At 50.7% G+C, this 21,927-nt stretch overlaps 2 protein-coding genes and 1 pseudogene across 11 annotated transcripts in view; 1 reads left to right on the top strand and 2 right to left on the bottom strand.

Moving 5' to 3' along the window:
- The window catches only part of TEX11 (testis expressed 11), a 120,190-nt gene extending 111,252 nt beyond the window's left edge, over positions 1 to 8,938 (bottom strand). For 7 of the 10 annotated variants that reach the window (XM_045030818.1, XM_045030825.1, XM_045030826.1 and 4 more), the window contains exons 1-4: positions 8,813 to 8,928; positions 5,018 to 5,073; positions 3,181 to 3,302; positions 183 to 267 (exon numbers count right to left, since the gene is read on the bottom strand). In XM_045030818.1, the coding sequence (XP_044886753.1) occupies positions 183 to 267; positions 3,181 to 3,302; positions 5,018 to 5,051 (241 nt within the window). In that variant the 5' untranslated portion in view covers positions 5,052 to 5,073; positions 8,813 to 8,928. Of the gene's footprint in view, positions 1 to 182; positions 268 to 3,180; positions 3,303 to 5,017; positions 5,074 to 7,199; positions 7,270 to 8,692; positions 8,750 to 8,812 lie in introns of those variants that run through there. The other 3 variants (XM_045030819.1, XM_045030820.1, XM_045030821.1) reach the window with 3 other exon arrangements.
- A 227-nt stretch (positions 8,939 to 9,165) lies between these two features.
- Positions 9,166 to 12,998, top strand: LOC123377660 (nuclear cap-binding protein subunit 2). The gene is made up of 4 exons (XM_045030828.1): positions 9,166 to 9,322; positions 10,192 to 10,373; positions 11,417 to 11,555; positions 12,264 to 12,998. The coding sequence occupies exons 1-4, from the start codon at positions 9,236 to 9,238 to the stop codon at positions 12,360 to 12,362; spliced, it is 507 nt and encodes a 168-aa protein (XP_044886763.1). The 5' UTR covers positions 9,166 to 9,235; the 3' UTR covers positions 12,363 to 12,998.
- Positions 12,999 to 15,235: 2,237 nt separating this feature from the next.
- On the bottom strand, positions 15,236 to 16,004 carry LOC123377511 (annotated as a pseudogene).
- Positions 16,005 to 21,927: the final 5,923 nt, after the last annotated feature.

Genomic DNA, 21,927 nt, shown 5'->3' with positions numbered 1-21,927 from the left:
GATCCTTCCTTAGTTAGTTACACAAAACAGCTGCAAAGTACTCTCTGCCTTCATTTTATCTGCAAAGATACACACAATCCTATGGCACTATATACAAACATTAAATAAAATAATTGTACCATAAGAGCTTTTCTTTTACAATATAAAAGAACTTTAATCTAGGACACAAAACACATACATACATTTAGCTCTTTGCTCATCATTGATGACTGAATCTACTCGGTTAGTCACAGCCCAATTCCATAGGCTTATTGCACTTTCTTCAATCTAAGAGGACAGAAAAGAATTTCATAAGAATTTGCCTTTTTGTCTTGATCTAGGTCATAGTTGAACTTCTTGATGTAACAGAATCATATATAGGTAAATATCTATATGTCTGTGTAAATCAAAGAACGACATGACTTACAATTGAAAAGATCTAATTAGACTGATGGCAATAGCACCCATCAACATATACCCATGTTGGCCATCAGTGTCTTCAGCCATAATTTGAAATTGTGCACAGTAGGGAATTCGGTATGTGAAATCAAGATTTCAGAAACATTTTAAATCCTTTGTTTCGTGTCAGTAAAGCATCTTCCTGAACAGATCCCCTTTATCTATCACTTTACTCAATTGTCCTTACACTCATTTACAACAAGCCCATTCCTGAACTTGTCAACGTTTGATCCAGTTTACTACATCCATCTGGAATGAAATGATCTCACACACACAAACCTTGTGCAATAGCATATCCATTACCATTAAGATACAACTGACTTACTAATGTCTTTCAAAGTCTAATAAGGATGTTCAAAACGTGCAAAGTTCCTAACAGATGTTGAAAAATTGGAACAGGTTCAGAAAAAAGCTATAAGAATGGCTTCAGGTCTAAAAATCCTCTCATAGCGACAGACTTAAGTAGCTCAATCTACTTAGTTGATCAAAAAGGAAGTTAAGAGGTGACTTGATTATGGTGAATAAATTCTGACACAGGGAGAAGACTTCTGACAGTAGAGGGCTATTTATTCTAGCAAGACCCAACGGCTGGAAGTTGAACCTATACAAATTCAGACTGGAAATATGGCACATATTTCTAAGTGAGGGTAATTAGCCATTGGAACCACATACCAAGGGACATGGTATATTTTCCATCACTTGATGTCTTTAAAATCAAGAGTGATGTCTTTCTAAAAGATATACTCTCTGGCTCAACCAGAAGTTATGGTCTTGATGCAGAAATCACAGGGTGCAATTTGTTGTGCAGGAGGTCAGAGTAAATGGTCAGAATGGTTCCTTCTAGCCTTAAAAGTTATGCATCTATGAATCAATACAAATCAATAGAAGGAAATATTTGGTTTCACACCAAATTTCTGAAGTAAATGCTTAATCAACAATAGGTTGCTCTCATAAGAGTGAGTCCAAACTGAAAAGGCAAAAGTAGCATTTTCAGAAGGGGAACGGGGCTGGGGCTGGAAACAGTCAAGACCCTTGCGCTTCCCCTTATGTATATACTACTGACCTAAGGTGCTGAACCTCCAAAAGATTTCCACTGTAACAAGCCCCAGTTGTTACGTGGTCAGGACTTTCATAACGTCTAATTCACATGTCAACAATGTTCCTTGTAAGCTGCACACAGGCACAGCCATGCCTGTATCCAAAGAGCACTTGTCAGAATACCACCCAAAAACAAGCCAGGAAATACAAGCAGACAGTGGGGGTTGCGTCATTATGCTGGAAGGGTTTGCGTCAGGATGCCATGATGCTGGGCAGGGTTTGTGTCAAAAAACATGCACGGGCAGCAGGGGGCATAGTTAAAATAAAAAAGCAGTAGTCACAAGACAAGCAGAAAAACCTACAGGCTGTGACTGCATAAAAATGCCAACCCAACTGATCCAAAACAAGCAAAAAGTCACTTGTTTTAAATGGACTTGGTACTATATATTGAGCATGCATGATTCTGAACAAGCTCAGTAGTATCTGCTGAAGCTATCCTTACTCTGCCCTCACTCGGAACCACATTTGTGCTCTCTGCTGTTAACTGGGGCTAACTGGTGCAGAGGGGGGCAAATCGGCAGGGGGGGCTAGGCCAAACTCACATATTTATATGATACCCTATTGTAGTAGGCCCTGTCAATACATTCTTGAAGTCCTTAAAACACATTTACATAATCCATACTTTAAACACTCTTGAAATACTCTTTTCCACAATAGACTAATCTCTTTAAAAAGCAATTACAATCCATTGTGTCTACTCTCACAGTTCTGTGAGGGATTTGTCTCTATTATTTAATACACACAAAAAAGCGTAAGTTTGCCAAAGAACAAAAATATAATGCTCAGTGCAGTTTGCAGCCCACTCAGTATAAAGAAAATTTAGAAGAAATGTTATATGTCTGTAATGTTAGAACTAAATATATGGCATTCTCTTTCCAAATGAAAGGAAATCAATCTGGTCTGAAGAGTTGCTGGAACCCTACCATACTATATAATAAACATCTCCTACCGGTTGCTAATATGGCCCCTGGATTTTTTGTTAGAGAACATTTAAGAAGTTATTACTTTAATATGCCTCACGTTTTATATTAATGTGACAGAAATACCTCGACTTTCTTCAAATGTCCTGAAGGAGATACAAAAAATAAATGTTATACTATATGCTCCATACCAGTGGTCCCCAACCCTTTTCATCTGGCGGGCGCCAGATGACGAGCCATGGAGGACCATGGAGGCAGACGAGCATCCACCGAAATTCCACCGACAAGTGGTAACATCAATAGGCATCGCTGCTGAAATGCCACCAACAAGCAGCGTCATCCAGAGGCGCCACCGCCGAAATACCGCCGAAAATCGGCGGCATTTCGGTGGCGACACCTCTGGATGACGCAGCTTGCCAGTGGCATTTTGGCGGCTGCTCGTCTGCCAGCCAGCACGTGGGTGCATTTAGACACTCCAGCGGGCGCCATGGCGCCCGCGGGCACCACGTTGGGGACCCTTGCTCCATACTTTTATAAAAATGTGAATAGAACATATTCTAAGCAAGTGTCAGAACCAGGTCTACTCATTATCCGCACTGGCCAATAGGCATTCAAGTTGTGTTACATGGCCAACACAGAGCTAGCTGTTCACCTTTACCTTGGCCACAAGATTAGATTGTTTTTAAATACCCAGTGTTTTCAGAAATTGTTTCCGGCCCTCTACCTGAGCCTCCTGAATCTCATTCCCAGCCTCGTTATCCACACATTCTATCTCACTGAACAGTTTGTCAATGATCTCAGGTACATTTGATGAGGTGTCTTTCTTCACCAGCTCTTGAATTAGCACTGAAAGAAAGACAAACAAGAGACAGCAATGCAGTGAACTTCACACAAAGATTAAGAGCAGCACATCATTTTTGAATATCTGAACAAGAGAAACCAATCAGTTTACATTTTCTCCATATCCTTCTGTCTACTAAATAAACACAAAGTGAAGGCAGAGGCTGAGGAAATTATTCTGAAACCTAGAGGAAGTTTTTACGTACGCAATGAGACTAAATTCTGGTGAGCTTCACCAGTTAAATCTGTTGACTTACATAGAATTGAATCCAGGCAATGAGAGCATATTTTGGCCCAACATTTAGTTTGCTAATAAAATCTCTCTTTCCTGACAGAGTCTTTTGTTTCCATTCTAAATGACTTTTACCCTTTGGCACTCTCTAACAGTACAATGCTGCATGAAACCTGTGTTCAGTAACTTTACTGTGAGTGAGTCAATGCCAGTGCTTTTATTAAGAAGGCTGAAAGCAAAGTCACTATTCTGATGACAGGTTGAACCTAGAATCCTAAAACTCCCATACAATTTGTTATAAGGAGATGATTTAAAAAACCAAACAAATAAAACTGCTATTCTGGGTCTCTAAATTCCTCCCCTGGTTTAAAAGGAAAACTGACAAACTCAATTAACTGCTGTATAAACCAGCCACTGAATATAGATAGAATTAGGTCACTTTACTGGGTTTCCAATCAACATAAGGCCCCGACTCCCTTTTCAATATGTGGTGTTCATCATAATGTAAAAACTTCTCCACATACAGGTTTGTGGAACAAAAACCCCTCAATGTCTCCCTTGTCTCTAGTTCTGTAATTATTCAAGTGTTATTTTATCCATTAACCAGTTGCTTTTCGAGCACTGATTAGCTAAGCACAGTACAAGGAAAATAAGATACCTTTAGGGTCTCTGCTTTGCTGAGAACAACCTTTAATCAGATCCAGGGCAGGAACATTTTTTATTCACAACAGATATTTGTTTTTACTCAACTAAATACCAATGGTCAGATCATAAATTTAAGCTATAAAATCACCAAAAACAACTTCTGGAAAAAGCAAAAAAAGTTTTGTTGAAATGCCCTAACTGAAAGGGAAGGGTTTCTTCAGCACCATGAACGGCCATTTTGTGGGGTTTCACAGAAAGCTATATATATTTCTTATATTTTTTCTAATAAAAATCCATCCTGTCTCCAAAATGTCTTTGACTGTGAATAGTTCTTCTAGCACGTCAAACCTAATCAAACATTCTTTGTTTGCAAGTTATGTAATGTGATTTGTTTTTCTTGGGCTGAAGATAGTCATCAAGTGGCTATTTTGGACTGCAAACCGGACAGCATGCTTGATATTTCCTTCCCTATTTCTCCTTTGTACTTGTGTGCTCACTTTACTTGGCATGGGGCTAGACAAAACCTTTACAGCCCAAGCTAAACTAATCTCTAAGCATTTATTCAGGGCCAGAAATAGTATTCTCCCTAGCTGCCTAAGAACACCGTCCTCTCACAGTGTGTCTAGCCCTTACTAGTCAAGCCTTCCCTGACATTCAGGCTTCAAGATAAAGCATATAATCAGGGAGAGTCAGATTTTCCTGACTATAATTAGAAAAACCTGGGAATGAGGCTTTTATTCCCTGTGGCCTCCCTCATGACACACAAAATATACATGAGTAGCACTGAATTATTTACACAATTATCAACTAAACATTTAGTTTTTCAAAGATTACTGATTTGTACCTTTAATTTCCAGCAAGTGAGATTCCCCCTTCATTTCTAAAGCGTTGAATCAAGTCCTTTAACACACACACACACAAAATTATTTTAAAAGCCATATATATAGTCAACTTTTCTACTACACAGGCCTATACCTCTCAACTATTCCTTACTATAAGCTTGATCTCACTCCCACTGAAGTGAAGGATATTTTACCATTGACTTCAATAGCAGCAGCATTCCTAGAGACCCATTTTTACCATTATCCAAACATCTACTTGCTATTTCCTCACTTCCATTACCACAAGTGATTTACTGCAAAAATTCTAATTCAGGAACTAAGTTACAGAAATTGTGATTTATGTTAAATGCCCTGCCACATTTCTGATTGGCTATTTTTGACTCTCCCATTTTTAATTCTTATCTCATATCTTACTCCTGGGGGAATTCTGCACCACTGTATGTGCATAATTAATGAGACATGCATATTTTTAATTTTTTGCACAAAAAAAAAGCTTCTGCCAGAAAGTTGCTACAGTTCCACTTTTTGCCCACCAGAGGGTGCTATGGCACTAGAACAGAGCAGCTGCTCCAGCCAGCCAGGGAAGAGAAAGACCCTGCCTTCTTCACAGTGCCTGTCAGGCCAGGCCAAGATACTGGGGATATGGGAAGACAGACAGCATGGGCCTGCTGGGTGGTCATAAATAGGGGCTCATAAGGGCTAGTGGGGGAGGACAACCTCGGGCAGGGGCTGAATGGGAGTGGAGGTGTAGGGCCACAGCGGGGGAGGGATGCAGGGCCACATGGGGATGGGGGAGAGTTGGTGTCTGAGTGGGGCTGGAAGGACACATGGACAGATGGTGCAAGGACACATGGGAACAGGGGCAGATGTGCCTGACTTAATGGGAGAGACTAGGGGTCAACATGGAGGAAGCTCCCTAACAACCCCTCCCAGCGCCCCCCCACCAAATCTTCCATACTTTTCCCACCCATACCTAACAGCCCTCCAAGTTCACCTGCAGGCTCCTTCCCAGTAATTACTTCCCTCTCTCTCAGCTCCTGTAACTCCTGACTCCCCCAAACCTTTGCACTGCTTCTGAGGGGTGCAGGAAATAAGGCTCTACATTGTAGTTTAAACAATTTATTACTCAGAGTTCTGTATTAATATGCCTAGTAAAGAATCTATTTGTCAAAAAACATTTCATGAATCTTTTTTGTCTGTATTGTTAAAGACATACTTGCTGACAGGTACTTTGAAATAAATGACCAAAAATAATTGAAACCGATGTGATTGTGTTATTCTGACAAATAAAATATGCAGAATCTGAAAATATCGTGTGCAGAATTTTTGTTGTTGTCATTGCTATTGCAGAACTTTTAATTTCTTGGCACAGAATTCCCCCCAGGAGTAATATCTGGGACTCACGGGGTTGACAGGTATGCACAGACCACAGATGAAAGATTACACAAGTAATCAAAGTTCTGTGTAGTTCTTAGTTCTTGCATTTAGAGGGACACTTAAGTAACTTAGGGACCATTGTGCACTCTTTCTTTAAAACAGGAGCTGAAGGGAATCTAGAGAAGGGTCTAGCCAGCAGCTCTTCATCCAGCCAGGGAACAACAGGGGTGGTAGGCATCACATTAGCACATTTATTGTACTACAGGGCTTGTCTGAGCCCAGGGGGGAAGGTGGCTGTCCTGGCACACAGCTGGGCTGACCATGGACCCGCTGTATGTGGCACACACAGCGAGACTGGCCAACTGCCACGAGCACGTCTGACCATAGGCCCTGACTCCATGGGTGCTCTAGGGCTGGAGCACCCAGCGAAAAATTGATGGGTGTTCTGCACCCACCCGCAGCTCCCCCTGCTGCTCCAGCTCAACTCCACTCCGCCTCCTCCCCATGCCCACTTATTCCCCTGCCCTCCCAGCGCTTGTGCTGCGAAACAGCTGTTTCATGCAGCGGGGGGGGGGAACCACGGCCTGCTCAGGGAAGAGGCGGGGCCAGGGCAGGGATTTGGGGAAGGGGTCCAATAGGAGCAGGGAGGGGGCAAAGTTGGAGCAAGAACTTCGGAGAAGGGATTGGAATGGGGGTAGGGGTGGGGAAAAGGGTAGAGTCAGAGCTAGGGGGCACCAGGGAAAACTGGTGCCTATGTGTCTGACATCACAACCTGAAGGGAAGACAAAAAGCTTCCCAGGAGCACACCTTGGAACTTCTCCTGGCCTCTCCCCTGCCTAGTTCTGTCCCTTGACACCCTGCCCAGGGGCACGGTGCATCTCCTGTTCCCCTGCCTCACCCCACTCCCCTCCCCTAGCACTCAGCCCGGATATGTGGTGCTTCTCCTGGTCACCCTGCACTCCACCCCCAGCCCAGGAGCACAGCCCTTCTCATGGACGACCCTCGCCCTATCCCCCCTACCAAGGGGGCACAGCACTTCTCCTAGACATCCCCACTCTACCCCCCCCCCCGCCTGGGGGCACAGCGCTTCCCCTAGACACCCCCACTCTACCCCCCCCCGGCTGGGGGCACAGCGCTTCTCCTAGACACCCCCACTCTATCCCGCCCCCCCGCCTGGGGGCACAGCGCTTCTCCTAGACACCCCCACTCTACCCACCCCCCCACCTGGGGGCACAGCGCTTCTCCTAGACACCCCCACTCTACCCACCCCCCCGGCTGGGGGCACAGCGCTTCTCCTAGACACCCCCACTCTATCCCCCCCCACCTGGGGGCACAGCGCTTCTCCTAGACACCCCCACTCTACCCCCCCCGGCTGGGGGCACAGCGCTTCTCCTAGACACCCCCACTCTACCCCCCCCCGCCTGGGGGCACAGCGCTTCTCCTAGACACCCCCCCTCTCCCGCCCCCCCGCCTGGGGGCACAGCGCTTCTCCTAGACACCCCCACTCTAGCCCCCCCCAGCTGGGGGCACAGCGCTTCTCCTAGACACCCCCACTCTACCCCCCCCGCCTGGGGGCACAGCGCTGCTCCTAGACACCCCCACTCTATCCCCCCCGCCCGAGCCTGGGGTCACAGCAATTCTCCTAGACACCCCCACTCTATTCTCCCCCCCCAACCCAGGGACACAGCGCTTCTCCTAGACACCCCCACTCTATCCCCCCCCACCCGAGGGGGCACAGCACTTCTCCTGGCCGCCCCTTGCCCTATCCCCCCCCCCCCGCCTGGGGACACAGCTATTCTCCTAGACACCCCCACTTTATCCCGCCCCCCCCGCCTGGGGGCACAGCACTTCTCCTGGCCGCCCCTTGCCCTATCCCCCCCCCCGCCTGGGGACACAGCGCTTCTCCTAGACACCCCCACTCTATCCCGCCCCCCCGCCTGGGGGCACAGCCCTGCTCCTAGATGCCCCCGTTCTATCCCCCCCACCCCAGGGGGCACAGCCCTGCTCCTAGACACCCCCACTCTATCCCGCCCCCCCGCCTGGGGGCACAGCCCTGCTCCTAGATGCCCCCGTTCTATCCCCCCCACCCCAGGGGGCACAGCGCTTCTCCTAGATGCCCCCGTTCTATCCTCCCCCCCCCGCCCGAGCCTGGGGTCACGGCGCTTCTCCCCACTCTGCCCCCCAGCCCGGGGGCGGGTCCTACAGGGCGCGCTCCCTGACCGCGAGCCGTCCCGCGAGGAGCCCAGAGCCCCACGCTGCGGCCCTTACGCAGCAGGCCCACCCCGGGGAGCCCCTCTCACGGGGTCCGTCGAAGCTCGCGCCTCAGGAAGCCAACCCCGGCGCTACAAGGGCGGGCCAGGCGCCGCCCGGCTCTCGAACCCCGCCCCGGGAGCGCTCGGGCTCCACCCAGGGACACCCACCGCCCACGAGCAGGGCGCCTGTCCCGGGCGGACACAGGCCAGAGCACTCGCCTCGCGCTTCCTCAGCGAGGCGCCGCTTCCCGCCCAGGCGGCGCGTGCTGCCGTTTGGAACGTTGGGATCTGTAGTGTCCGGCGACTTACCTCCCGCGAGGCGGGAACTACAGCTCCCAGATACCCCGGGGTGGGGCGGGGCTCTAGGCCCCGCCACCATTTTATTGGCAGTACCGGCCGAACTCAGCGCTCTGATTGGCTTTCCAGGGCGTGATGGACGGCAGCCACCGTGCCCCTCTCCAATGAGGTTGTAGGCCCGGCCTGCTCGCAGTGAGTAGCAGGCGCTAAGCCAATGGGGCTCTTCGGTCCTCTCCCTTCCCGGCAGCCGGCCCCGCGCCGGTTCTGGAAGGTTCCGGGGCGCCGGGGGCCGGGATGTCGGGGGTGCTGAGCGCCACGCTGAGCGGCCTCAACAGCGACTCCTACTGCGAGATCAGCCAGTACCGGGACCAGCACTTCCGGGTGCGCCGGCCGGAGGCGAGCGGGGCCCGAGCCTGGGGGGGGCAGGGATTGGGGGTGCTCAGCGCCCGGGGGGGGGCAGGAGTGCCCAGGGACCGAGCCTGGGGGGGGCAGGGATTGGGGGTGCTCAGCGCCCGGGGGGGGCAGGAGTGCCCAGGGACCGAGCCGGGGGGGGCAGGGATTGGGGGTGCACAGCGCCGGGGGGGGCAGGAGTGCCCAGGGACCGAGCCGGGGGGGGGAGGGATTGGGGGTGCACAGCGCTGGGGGGGGCAGGAGTGCCCAGGGACCGAGCCGGGGGAGGGGGCCCGAGCCTCGGGGGGGGGCAGGGATTGGGGGTGCACAGCGCCGGAGGGGGGCAGGAGTGCCCAGGGACCGAGCCTGGGGAGGGGGCCCGAGCCTGGAGGGGGGGCAGGGATTGGGGGTGCTCAGCGCCGGGGGGCAGGAGTGCCCAGGGACCGAGCCGGGGGGCCGAGCCTCGGGGGCGGGGGAACAGAGATTGAGGGTACACAGCGCCCGGTGGAGGGGGCCGGAGTGCCCAGGGACCAAGCCTGAGGGGGGGATAGGGGGACACAGCACGGGGGGGTGCCCGAGCCCCGGGGGGGGCAGGGATTTGGGGTGCCTGAGGGAGGCAGGAGTCTCTGGGACAGGGAGCGGTACGTGGGGCACAGCCCAGGCATTCCCAGGCCCGGTGCAGTGGTTGCCAATTTTGCCATCTGTAACCTAGGTGCTCCAGAACTCCAAGTAGGAGCAGCTGGAGTCAAAGGCAGAGGTCCCCAGACGGGCACGTGTTGTGGTCGCACGGCCTCTGTGGTTCAGGCACTCACTGAACAGCAGGTCACTCAAGCTGCACTTATTCTTTGTTGTGCTCTCAGGGTAGCCGATACCTACAGGAGAAGGCCCTGAAGTTCTCTTCCACACTGTATGTGGGCAACCTGTCCTTTTACACCACCGAGGAGCAGATCCAGGAGCTCTTCTCCAAATGCGGAGATGTCAAGAGGATTGTCATGGGGCTAGACAAGGTCAAGAAAACCCCTTGTGGCTTCTGCTTTGTGGAGTATCCTTTCCCATTTACTGTTGCCATGGTTTTCTCCCACTGCTCTTTTGATTGAATCACATCATCCCATCAGCTCTACTGAACATGTTACAGAGTGTTCCTGGCCTTTCTGTAGGAGCTGGGTATGACCGTGATATGTTTGGCAAGCATGAAAGTTGTGAACTCTCAAAATCACAGTACCAAACCCTTTCATTCCCTTTACAGGGTCTGCTGTCTCTCTCCCATGCTGCCTCAGTCACAAATGTTGCTGTGGGCTTGCAATGAAAACTAAAACTAAAACAATGCCATTTTTGTGTGTGTCACAGAGATTCCACACCATCTGGTCCCTTTATTTCCATCTCTTAAATTGATTTAATAGATTTTAAGGCCAGAAGGGATCATTGTGCTCATCTAGTCTGATCTCCTGTATAGCACAGGCCAGAGAATTTCACCAGGTGTTAAGACCATCTAGCTGTGCCTTCCTCAGCCCATTCATTCTGTTTATGAATGGGCCAGTAGAATAGCTTAGTGTGCTCTTCTTAAGCACAGGCTTCTGCCCTGGCCCTAGTCTAACAGACAGCTATCCTTGCAGAGCCTCTTGGGTTAGGCCTCTCCCCTTCCCACTCACATCCTGTAGACTCTACTGTAGCATAAAGAGGAATGTTAAGAAGACTGTTATACGAGCAAGGCTGGAAACAGGACTGGTGCAGGTTCAACTCCTCATAAAACATTCAGAAGATCCTGTCCCAAAAAACAAATGCATTTAGCAACATGATGGCAGGCTTGTCCTGCTTGCTTCATCTCTGAACTGAGAGATGCCAAGCTACTTCCTTCTCTGCAGTGGCACTACAATACAACCGTTTAGTGTGTTGCTGTGCAAGGAGGGAGCTAGAATCGGGTGGCTGTGAATATAGCAGTTGGCTCTGTAAAGAATACTGGTGTCTATTGGCTTGGAAGGCTGGACTCCACAGTCCTGTGAATACCATTCCCCTCTTCTTTGCCCATGAGCAGTTGGGGTTCACCAGCTTAACAACACTTTGAGTCTTCCTTATAATGCATTCCAGATATTACACAAGAGCAGATGCTGAGCATGCAATGAGGTTTATCAATGGCACCCGACTGGATGACCGGATCATCAGGACTGACTGGGATGCAGGGTTTAAGGAGGGACGACAGTTTGGAAGAGGAAAGACTGGAGGACAGGTAAAGGGAGTACTAGCATCAGCACTGAGCCTTGCTTCCTTGGGGCTGGGTGATGTGTGGGGCTACCTTTGGCTGATCCAGTACAAAGACGGGCGTGCATGGCAGACCCAATAATGAACTGAAGTTAACTGAAAGTTGTTTTAAGAACTGATTCTATAGTAGCACTAGAGTTGGAGTGTGGTGCTTAATGCCATTTGAAAGTTTGGATTCCAAGCTTCCTATGGCCCAAATGAAGCATTGCTCTCTTCTCAACCTAGTGTTCTCAAAGGGGGGTAGGAATCAAGGTGGGGAGTGAGAAACAGGATAATAATGGGGATGACCTGGTTGTAAGACTAGTCTAATCATCAAATGATACCCACCCATGAGAAGGTAAGATTCCTTCTCACATTTCTTCCCCCATTTCCAGCGAGAAAAAGCTTTGGGTTCAAGCCTTGGTGATTCATAAAGGTGAACTGCAAAGCAAAAATCAAACAGTGTTTGGCCCTTCCCTGTTGCTTTGTTATGACTAAAGATGATCCCACCATTAGAAATGTGAGGTCTAATCAGTCACCTTGATAGTGGTTCCTTGGCAAGATATTTCAAGGAGTTGCAAGGGCTTGTAACCTGAATTTCAACCCACCACCAATTGAGTGGGAAGAGGATGCTGATTCTTAGAATGTCTGTCTAGGCAGGTGCAGGATGCTAATTTCGGTTACTGCTTTGCCTCAGGTGAGAGACGAGTACCGGACAGACTATGATGTGGGAAGAGGTGGCTTTGGCAAGATCATTCAGATGCAGAAAACCAATCACCAGACTATAATCTACTAGCTGCCTAATCTCTCCTAGCATGCAGAGGAGCTGTGTCCCTCTGCAGGTAGTCCTGTCCTGGCCCTTTGGATGGGGATGTGGAGTGGGAGCCAAGTTCCAGCAAAAGGCAATCCTCCTTAGACTGGCTGTTTAACATTTGTTCATTCCTTATCTCTCCTGGGCCAGAATGGCTGTTCTGTCCTGATACAGGGCAGCAAGAAAACAGAGTGGCCAACTCTGCAGGATTTCTCACTAAGAATAAATGCAGCATGTCACACTCAGACTTCTGCCTCCAAGTTGTCATTACAGCTGAAGTTGCTCTAGAGCACAGATTTCTGAGAAATACAACTGCCATCAAAGCCCTCCTGGCTGCATGTGCATCTCTGGGGTAAGGGCAGGATTTAAAATATGTAATTGACGATCTTGTCTGCTGCTCTAAAGCATCCTTGCTGGTATAAATTAAAGAAGCAAAGCACGATCTTACTGGTCACTTGCAAGTGCTTGTCTGCACTCCTGGCCCTTCATTCAGTCAGTCCTGCAGAGTCTTAGTCCTTGCTGTACCTGTGGTGCTGCCTGGCTGTTGTAGAGCCTCACTATTACACCATGGTTTTGTTTGTCTTTGGGTTTTTTAAATAAACGTTGAGTCCTGTACGTGTACATGCTGCAGTTTGTGAGTCATTGTCATTGGGCATGTGGCAGGGCTTCTGGGGGACACATCCTTTTGGCATGTCAGAGCTGCTCTCATCTGACCACAGTGTGGGAGATGAGTCTGCGTGCTGTTGTCTGGGTCTTCCCTGTGGGGCTGGTCTCACTGGTCTTCCCATTGCACTCTGTGCTAGTAGCTGGTTTGTCACCAGGCGGAAACCGTTGGTAAACTTACACTCACCTGCTTGTACTAAGATGAGGAGTTAGTCCATAATTCCCCACATCAGCGAATGCTGGGAAGTTGCCCCATTTCCTACCATCACAGTCAGTGCTAGGTCCTGTAATGTAGAGTATATGAAGCATCGTGAATTCCCAGAGTGCACTTGAGGCCAGACGAAGAAGCAGGAGCTGCAAGCCTACTGCTCTTGCTTGAGTCCTCCAGCACATTGCTGTGCTAAAAGCTAGTTTAGCTGGAGACAAGAGAATCACCCTAGTGAAGAGTTCCCGTAGCTCCTCATCCAGTTTGAGACCCGTGAAGGAGCATGCCCAAGGCTGCTTTAACTTAGGGCTGGCATCTGAGGAGCCCTTAGGAGCAAGGAACCACAAAGGTGCTGACAGCCACTTAAAGGACAACAGAAGCAGAGTGTCAGGGAAAATCTTGCTCAGAGCTGTGGGAGTGTCTCCCACGACAAAGGGTAGAACTGCTCAGGATCAAATGTACAACAGGGAGTAACCCTTCACTACCCCGCTGCCACTCACACATGGTGGAGCTGGCTATGACCCATGAGGTCTCTTCTATGTGATAGGAGAGACCAGATGGAAATCTACACCAGCCTGGGCAGGTGTTGGAATTGGTTTGTAATTAAGAGACTCATCAGTGTTTCTCAATTATAAGCTACTGGGAGCAGAGACTGTCTGTGTTGTCTCTCTAACGTGCCACAAACATCTAGGGTGCTACACCCAAGCCCCCTTCCCCACTGTTGTCAGGAATGGGAGTGTCTCAGGGCTCCAGCTACAGCACAACAGCCCTGCACCTTACAGCTGAGTCCCTGAACATCCAGGACAAACTCCTCCAGTGGCTTGATCTCAGGAAGCCAAGGCAGCACCATAGCTATCCTGTGTCTGGCAGTTCCAGCTCTGTAGGAATAGCACCTCCTCTGGCAGTTTCCTAGCCCAGACAAATGAGTTCCCTTCCTATTTCATGCACGACACAAAGGAGAAATCTGTACTCACACTTATTTATATATTAGTCTAAATGGATCCCTCGCAAACATGACATTGACAGTAAGGGCCCTACCAGTAGATAAAGACTTAGGAGCCCTAGTGTGGAAAAAAAATGGTGGGGGTTAGGGGAGGTGGCTTTCAGTGCAGTTCTTAGTGAACAGGTATTTACCATCCTACACCAATTAGAACTGGCCTTGCAGAGAGTGTTATCAGAGGGCAATGACTGGATGAGCTATGGAGACCAGCCCCACTCCCACCCCAGCTGGGCTCCTCGCTGTGCATAAAAGAGTCAGTCTCCAGGGCTGCCATTCAGGCCCCTTTCACCAGCACACCAACAGCCATTTTCACCAGGACCCAATAGACATTCAATGCAGCTCAGAAGCAAACACGGAACCTCAGTCTTCAGTAGTAACACACTGAATGCAAGAGGGTCAGGCTGCTTTTACAAAACCAAGGTGCTGGGGGACACAGATCACACTAACTTCAGCCACGGGCTCAAACCACTCACCAGCCCTTTTGGAAATAGGGACTGTGCATTTCTGTCCAGGTGAGCGAGGTGCTCATGCAGTGGACCTAGGACCTGGCCAAGCACCATGGACTGAAAGGCATGGGAGCAAAGAGAGAGCCCAGCCTCTGTGTGCACATTGCCACAGGCTTCACACACCCACCAGCCTCAGGGAGCGCAGCGAAAGGAGTGCACCTTTGTCAATGCAGAGCTGCATGGGAAGGGAAAGCTTTATTGTAATTGCCCTTAAGCCAACATTGCCTGGGGCTGGAGGAGAGGGGGAGAGTTGTGATTGTGATCCTGCTCCTGCCATGGGATGCCTTTCCCCAGTTGATCCCAAGTGACTTGCAGACCCGAGACACAAGGAGGAGGAGACTTGGCAGTGTAGCAGCCTTGCTAGGAAACAGCACAGGTTCATCCCTACCTCACATCCCTGTGCAGAGCCCAGGGACAGGGCAAGATCAGTGTCAGGGAGTCCCCAAACCCTGTCTCTGGGGAGGATGGTGGGTAAGTCCCCAGCTCACTCATTCTGACAGTTTGTATAATCTCCTTTGATCCAGTAACAAATCTGAGCAAGCTTCAGGGCTGTGAAGCAAACAGCCACGTTATAGTCATGCTGCTCCCCAGCCACTTGTGACCTGAGAAGATCCCAATGACCTTCCTCTCCCACTTGTGTTGCTTACGGTCCCACATCTTGCCATAGACCCCAGAGCCAGAGGCACCAGGCCTGGCACCACAGTGCTAGTAGATGAGGTGGGCCGGCATCCTCCACAGCACAGATCGGTAAACCAGCTCATCAGGCCAGTCGCTGTCAAACCCAGAGAAATGGATTCTCTTCCCAGTCATGTCCTCCATTGCTGATGCCACTATCAGTGTCATGTAGGGACACTGATGGGGTCTGCACAGCTCCAGCAGGGCATAATCATAATCCGTGTGTTGATGGAGTTGGAGTCCTGGATCCAGCCCTTGGGCACCCATGTGTGCATCACCAGCTTCCCCGGATCAGTTTCATTCCCAGGATTCTGGGCCAGGGTTAAGAAGCCCACCTTGATTTTTGTGGGCCCCCCTTGATATTGTCTTTGCCATCATGGATGCAGTGGGCAGCGGTGAGCACCTGGTGCTCAGACACCCGTGCGCCCCGTGGCGATTTTGACTGCGTGAGAGAAGGGCAAGTCCAGCAGAAACCGGTGCCTACTGAGAGAAAATCGCCCATCTGTGCCTCTGCCTCGCTCTCTCCCTGCTGCCCACAAAGGGGCCCAGCGCCACTGCGGTAAGCGGGTGGGTACCATTGGCGCACAGGCTCAGAGGAGAGGTGTTCCTGGAAATCGCCTTGAGCTTACTGTTCCTGTCTTGGGCTGACCCACCCAGACTGGCCTCTCGCTGGGCACATGCCTTGTCGCAGTGCGTTGTCAGCTCCAGGACTGGCTGGGCCAAAGCTGCGGCTTGGGCAGCAGCAGTGTGGGCTAGGGAATGAGAGCAGGGCTGGCAAGAGGCATAGGGCAGCAACCACCTGCAGGCACATCGTTGTGCAGGACCTGCAAAGGCACGGCAAGGAGGAAATTAATCCAAATCAGACTCCTGCCAGGGGGCCCAGAGGGCTGGCCCCTGCCAGGGCTTGATGTCAGAGCATTGTGACCATGTTGCTCACAGCCAGGCTGTTGCCACCTACCTGCAATATGCAGGAGGGGTCAGAACCTGCTTGGTGCTTAGTGACTAACTGCAGGGCAATTTCAAATCAACCCAACCAAGCCTTTGGCTTTAGCAGCCTGATCTCCCAGTTCTCCACTGCCATCAGGCCTTGCAGCACAGGCCCTTAGAGATGTGTATACGCCATAGGCAAATGAGGTTTCCTCTTTCACTTCAATAGCTCTAGCTACCTGTTGGATGATTGTCTGCGTTCCAGGATTTGCACTCCAGGGATAGCTGACAGCAACTCCTCACATTCCAACAGAGAACTGCCACCTTACCAGAGGACAAGGAATTTACTCCTCCCACCTATTTTCAGTGGATTAACCATATAACTGCTCTACCCGGCAGACTGAACCACCACTGGGGGCAGGAATAAGCCACTAGGGGCTACCAGCAGGGGGCAGTAATTAATACAATTGTCTCCAGTAGGCAGCTGAATCTGTAACTTCAGAACAAACTTGTACAGGCAGTCTAAATACATACAGCGTTTCATAGCTTTCCTGCCCTAAACACACACGTAGAGAACAGAATCCCTTCCACAGACACCTCCAGGAGGAGTGTCCCCCAGCCAACAGCTCGTGTGTTAAGGAACCTGCTTAAACCCAACCCCAGCAGGGGCACCAGGAAAGCCACTGTAACCACAGCCAGGTCTTGTCAGAATATTTTCTGCCGTTAAAAAATGTGGAAGTTAATTTTTGATGAAAGTTAGAGAAGAAGAGCACTGGCCGGAGCCAGGCAGAGCACCAGGCGCTGTGCAGGCTTTCTGCCCACCAGTGGCTTCAGTGCTGACCTGCAGCCCCCACTGCTATGCCAGCCCTGGGCTTCCCACACACACAGCTCTATCCGTGCACCTCAGCCTTGAGCTTACTGTTCCTGTCCTGGGCTGACCCACCTTAATCAGATCAGGGAGCAGATTCCCTTTCAGCAATTTCTCTGAAAGCTGTTACAGCCACCTGGTGGCAGAACAGGATGAGCCCTCGGGGAGAGGGGGCCTCTGAGTGGTACGTGCCAGTGGTCCCCAACCTTTTTGTGACCAGTAGCACATTCATGTTTTCAGAAGAGTGTGGCGGGCGCCAACAATTTTTCAAGGCTTATTTTGTATTTGTACATTAAATAATATGAAAAACATCATATTTAATATTACACAATATATGAACCCAGAGAGAAGAGAGAAGCCAGAGAAAAGCCGCGAGGACAGAGAACACCGGTGCCCACAGCCCTGGAGTACTCTGTCTGCAGCAGGCGCGGGGCCCCAGATTCTCTTCTCTGCTGGGCACTAGGTGGGCCCTGCACCTGCCGGGGACCGAGAACACCAGCGCCTGCAGCCCCAGAGTTCTCTGTCCCTGGCAGGCGCGGGGCCGCGGCTTCTCTCCGGCTTAAGCCGCAGCCCCGCACCTGCCGGGGACCGAAAACACCGGTGCCCGCAGCCTGCAGCCCCAGAGTTCTCGGTCACCGGCAGGTGCGGGGCCACAGCTTCTCTCCCCTGCTGGGAACTAGGCGGGCCCCGCACCTGCCGGGAACAGAGAACACCGCGCCCCCAGCCTGAGTTCTCTGTCCCCGGCAGGTCCCTGCTGGGCACTAGGCGGGCACACATAAATGTCCCGGCGGGTGCCATGGCACCCACGGGCATCACATTGGGGACCACTGTGCTAGAGACACAGCTCCTTGCTCTCCAGGGCTGGTACATGGCCATAGACACTTCTCTTCAAGGGCTTTGTTCAAACTCTCACACTGCCCATTGTGTTGGGGGCAAATGCAGCATTAAGGACACTTTCCTCTATCAGGCTCCCGACACCACCACGCACCATCTTACTTAAGAGGGAAGCACCCTAACCCTAACCCATACTTCCCCTTACCCAGCAACGGGTAATCTTCCCAGGCCTTCTCCTCCCCCCATCAGCCAGGCCTCTCTCCAAACTCAGAGAGACCCAGCTCACACACACACGCATGCATGCACAGGTCCCTAGGCGGCTTGGCAAGTCTCTAGTAAAAAGGAATAAGAGGGGCACACCCAGGAAACAAAAGCATCTCTCAGACCTGCAACATGCTTGGGCTCAGGCAAGCAACAGAATGAAAGAGGAAGGCGCCTTATAATGGCTCCATTATTCATTTCCCCTTTTTGATGTTTTGAGCTGCACAGTGAAGTTAATACGGCCCTTGAGAAGAACAGACATTGCCCTAGGGGCAGGCTGAGAAGGGGCAGGTGTCACCCCTGACAGCTCCGCAAGCCCAGAATACAGCTAAAAGAGGACCAGAAAGAACAGAGTTCAGGCTGCCTTTCACATCCCTCCCAGAGCACAGTGAACTGCAGAGCAATGGAACTTCCTCTTAGGTTTCAAACCTGGAGAAAGCTGTAAAGATAAAGACATTTAACTGTCAGGTGTTACCACTAAGGAAGCATGAAGGGAAGTATTGTCTAGTGGATAAAGCACAGGACTGAAAATTAGATGTGGGGTCAAATTCCCCTCCCTCTCCCTGACACAGACTCACTGGGTGACCTCAGGCAAGAAATTTCCACTCTGTCTCCCCCCGCTTCCCAGCCTGCAGAAGAGGAATCATGACATCAGAGCGTGCTGGGAGAATTGCTATTATAACTCTAAGCCCTTTTTGTTTCCTGCCAACTTTAGGTTAGGGACTAGCAGCTCGATCTGCTTTGGATTTTGCTTCTCAGATGATGGATCTAGATGGTGGCTTGTCCATTTGGATAACGAGGCAGGGATTGATCCAACAGAACCTTTCTTTGATTTTGGAGAAAGCTGATTGTAACTTAAAGGATAGTCACAGTGCTGAGTATTTTACAATACTCAGGGCAGGAGCTGTGTGCTTATTTGTCTGGAAAGCCTCTGGCACACTCTTGGTGCTCTCTGGATAAACGTTATATCCCCGTCTGGCAGGTGGAGACAAAGAGAAGGGGAAGGGATTGGAGGGGTCTCTCTGCAAAGACTGTTACTGTAGCAAAAGGCCATATATAGCGAGTCAGCAGCAGAGCCAGAAGAATTACTTCCTTGTGCTTCTCTTGCTTGCAACATTCCTGCTAGTACATCCCAGAATGACGTTTGCTTTTCTTGCAACAGTATAGGGTTGACTCATTTAATTTGTGATCCATTACAACACCCATGGCCTTTTCTGCAATACTCCTGCCTAGATAGTCATTTCCCATTTTGTATTTGAGCAATTGATTATTGCTTCCTCAGTGCAATACTTTGCATTTGTCCTTATTAAATCTCATCTTATTTAATTCAGAAATGTCTCTAGTTTGTCAAAATCATTTTGAATTCTAATCCTGTCCTCCAAAGCAGTTACAACCCCTCCCAGCTTGGTGTCATCTGGGAAAGTGATAGAGGTGCTCTCTAGGCCAGGGTGGGCAAACGACAGCCTGGGAGCCATTTTAAGCCAGCTGGCCAGCTCCCAACCGGGCAGCAGGATCTAGGGCTTGCCCCACTCCGGCACTCCAGCCGAGACGCTGGGTCGGGGGCCGCTCCGGCACTCCAGCTGAGACACTGGGTCGGGGGCCGCTCCGGCACTCCAGCCGAGACGCTGGGTCGGGGCCACACCACGTGGCTCCCGGAAGCAGCGGCATGGCCCCACTCCGGCTCCTACGCACTCCAATGGGAGCTGCAGGGATGGTGCCTGTGGATGGGGCAGCGTGTAGAGCTGCCTGGCCACACCTCCACATAGGTGCTGGAGAAGGGACATGATGCTGCTTCTGGGAGCCACTTGAGGTAAGTGCTGCTTGGAGCTTGCGCCCCTGAGCCCCACCCCCTGCCCCAGCCCTGATCCCCCTCCTGACCTTGGAACCCCTCAGTCCCAGCCCAGAGCACCCTCCTATGCCCCAACTCCTCATCCCCAGCCCCCCCCCCAGAGCTCTCACCTCCTCCTGCACCCCAACCCCAACATGGCCCTACTGGGTCAGACCAAAGGTCCATCCAGCCCAGTGTCCTGTCTGCCGACAGTGGCCAGTGCCAGGTGCCCCAGAGGGAGTGAACAGAACAGGGAATCAAGTGACCCATCCCCTGTCACCCATTCCCAGCTTCTGGGAAACCAAGGCTAAGGACACCATCCCTGCCCACCCTGGCTAATATCCATTGATGGACCTGTCCACCGTGAATTTATCTAGTTATTTTTTGAACCCTGTTAGAGTCTTGGCCTTCACAGCATCCTCTGGCAAGGAGTTCCACAAGTTCACAGTGCATTGTGTGAAGAAATACTTCCTTTATTTGTTTTAAACCTGCTGCCTATTAATTTCATTTGGTGACCCCTAGTTCTTGTGTTATGAGAAGGAATAACACTTCCTTATCTACTTTCTCTACACCAGTCATAACTTTATAGACCTCAATCATCTCTCACTTTAGCCATCTCTTTTCCAAGCTGAAAAATTCGAGTCTTTTTAATCTCTCCTCATATGGGTCTCATGGCCCGCCATACAATTTCTATTCCCCGATGTGGATCTCCGGTCAAAAAGTTTGCCCACCCCTGCTCTGGGCCATTATCCAAATCATTTCTGAAGATATTTAATAGTAATAGAAAAAGGACACTTAACACTTGCTTGAGCTATGGGGTCCGAGTAGCTTGCGCTAGGCAGGCAGGTCACCACCACTCTCCACAGCTCACAGCCCACTCACAGGAGGGCTTGACTGCTTGCGTTTCTGCCTGTCTTTTGGCAGAGTTTCTAGCTGTTCAACAAAAAGCCCGACAATCCTAGGGCTTACGAAGTCTTGCTGCTATGGAGCATCCAGCACATCACAACACCCTCTCTCCCCCCTAGTGGGGATGTCAGTTCTGTGAAGGTACCTGGGCCCAGGCCACCGTTTTACTTACATGACCATCACCTTGCATTGCAGGTGGGAACTGTCAGGCAGGAGCCCAGTGCTGGGTCTGGTAGGGCTCCTGCATGGCTTTGTCAGTGTCTTTCCCATGGCTAGAGATTCACACTAACTGCAGACTGGGAGGCCACTTTCCCATTGAACAGGGCCCTGCTGTCTGCTCCTATCTCCTGAGAGTACAGAGAGCAGCTGCTCTCCTGTCAGTAAGGAAGTTAGTGATCTGCCATAGTTACAAAGCATTTGCTTCTATGTCCTGGGGAGATGGGATCGCCCAGCTCTCTCAGTCCCCAAGCTCCTGCTGTGACTCACCCTGCTGCTTCTGGCTTAACGTGGAGAAGAAGAATCAGGTGAAGTTTGTTGGGTCAGGAGAACAGGCTGGTTGCTGGCATGAGGAGGGATGGGTATGCCAAGGATCAATGTTCATCCCTGCCACACTGCCCCAGGTGAACCTGCAAACTCTAGGAAACAGCTAGCACCTCAGGACTGTACCTGCCTCTGCTCCAAGACTATCCCAGGAGTAGGCAGTTCTGGGTAAGGCTGAAACGGGGACACCCCTCACTCCCAGACACAGGAGAAATCTGCATGTAGGCTTCTGTCCCTGAAAGTTCCCATAGGTTTAGCAACAGTGGGCGCTTGAATGCAGACATGTCGCTGAGTGCCACCAGCATTTCCAGCCCAGTGTTGTCTAGCACAGCACCAG

Source organism: Mauremys mutica, chromosome 9, assembly GCF_020497125.1.
Source record: "Mauremys mutica isolate MM-2020 ecotype Southern chromosome 9, ASM2049712v1, whole genome shotgun sequence".
Classification (NCBI taxonomy): domain Eukaryota; kingdom Metazoa; phylum Chordata; order Testudines; family Geoemydidae; genus Mauremys; species Mauremys mutica.
The sequence above is the reverse complement of the archived record's forward strand: the minus strand, read 5'-3'. Positions and strand labels throughout refer to the sequence as shown.

What these genes read in the sequence shown, in the direction of transcription:
- LOC123377660 (XM_045030828.1), top strand. Translation starts at nt 9,236, where the DNA reads ATGTCGGGGGTGCTGAGCGCCACGCTGAGCGGCCTCAACAGCGACTCC. An exon ending in TGTGGCTTCTGCTTTGTGGA is followed by an intron (nt 10,374 to 11,416) that starts GTATCCTTTCCC and finishes AATGCATTCCAG; the next exon opens with ATATTACACAAGAGCAGATG. An exon ending in GAGGAAAGACTGGAGGACAG is followed by an intron (nt 11,556 to 12,263) that starts GTAAAGGGAGTA and finishes GCTTTGCCTCAG; the next exon opens with GTGAGAGACGAGTACCGGAC.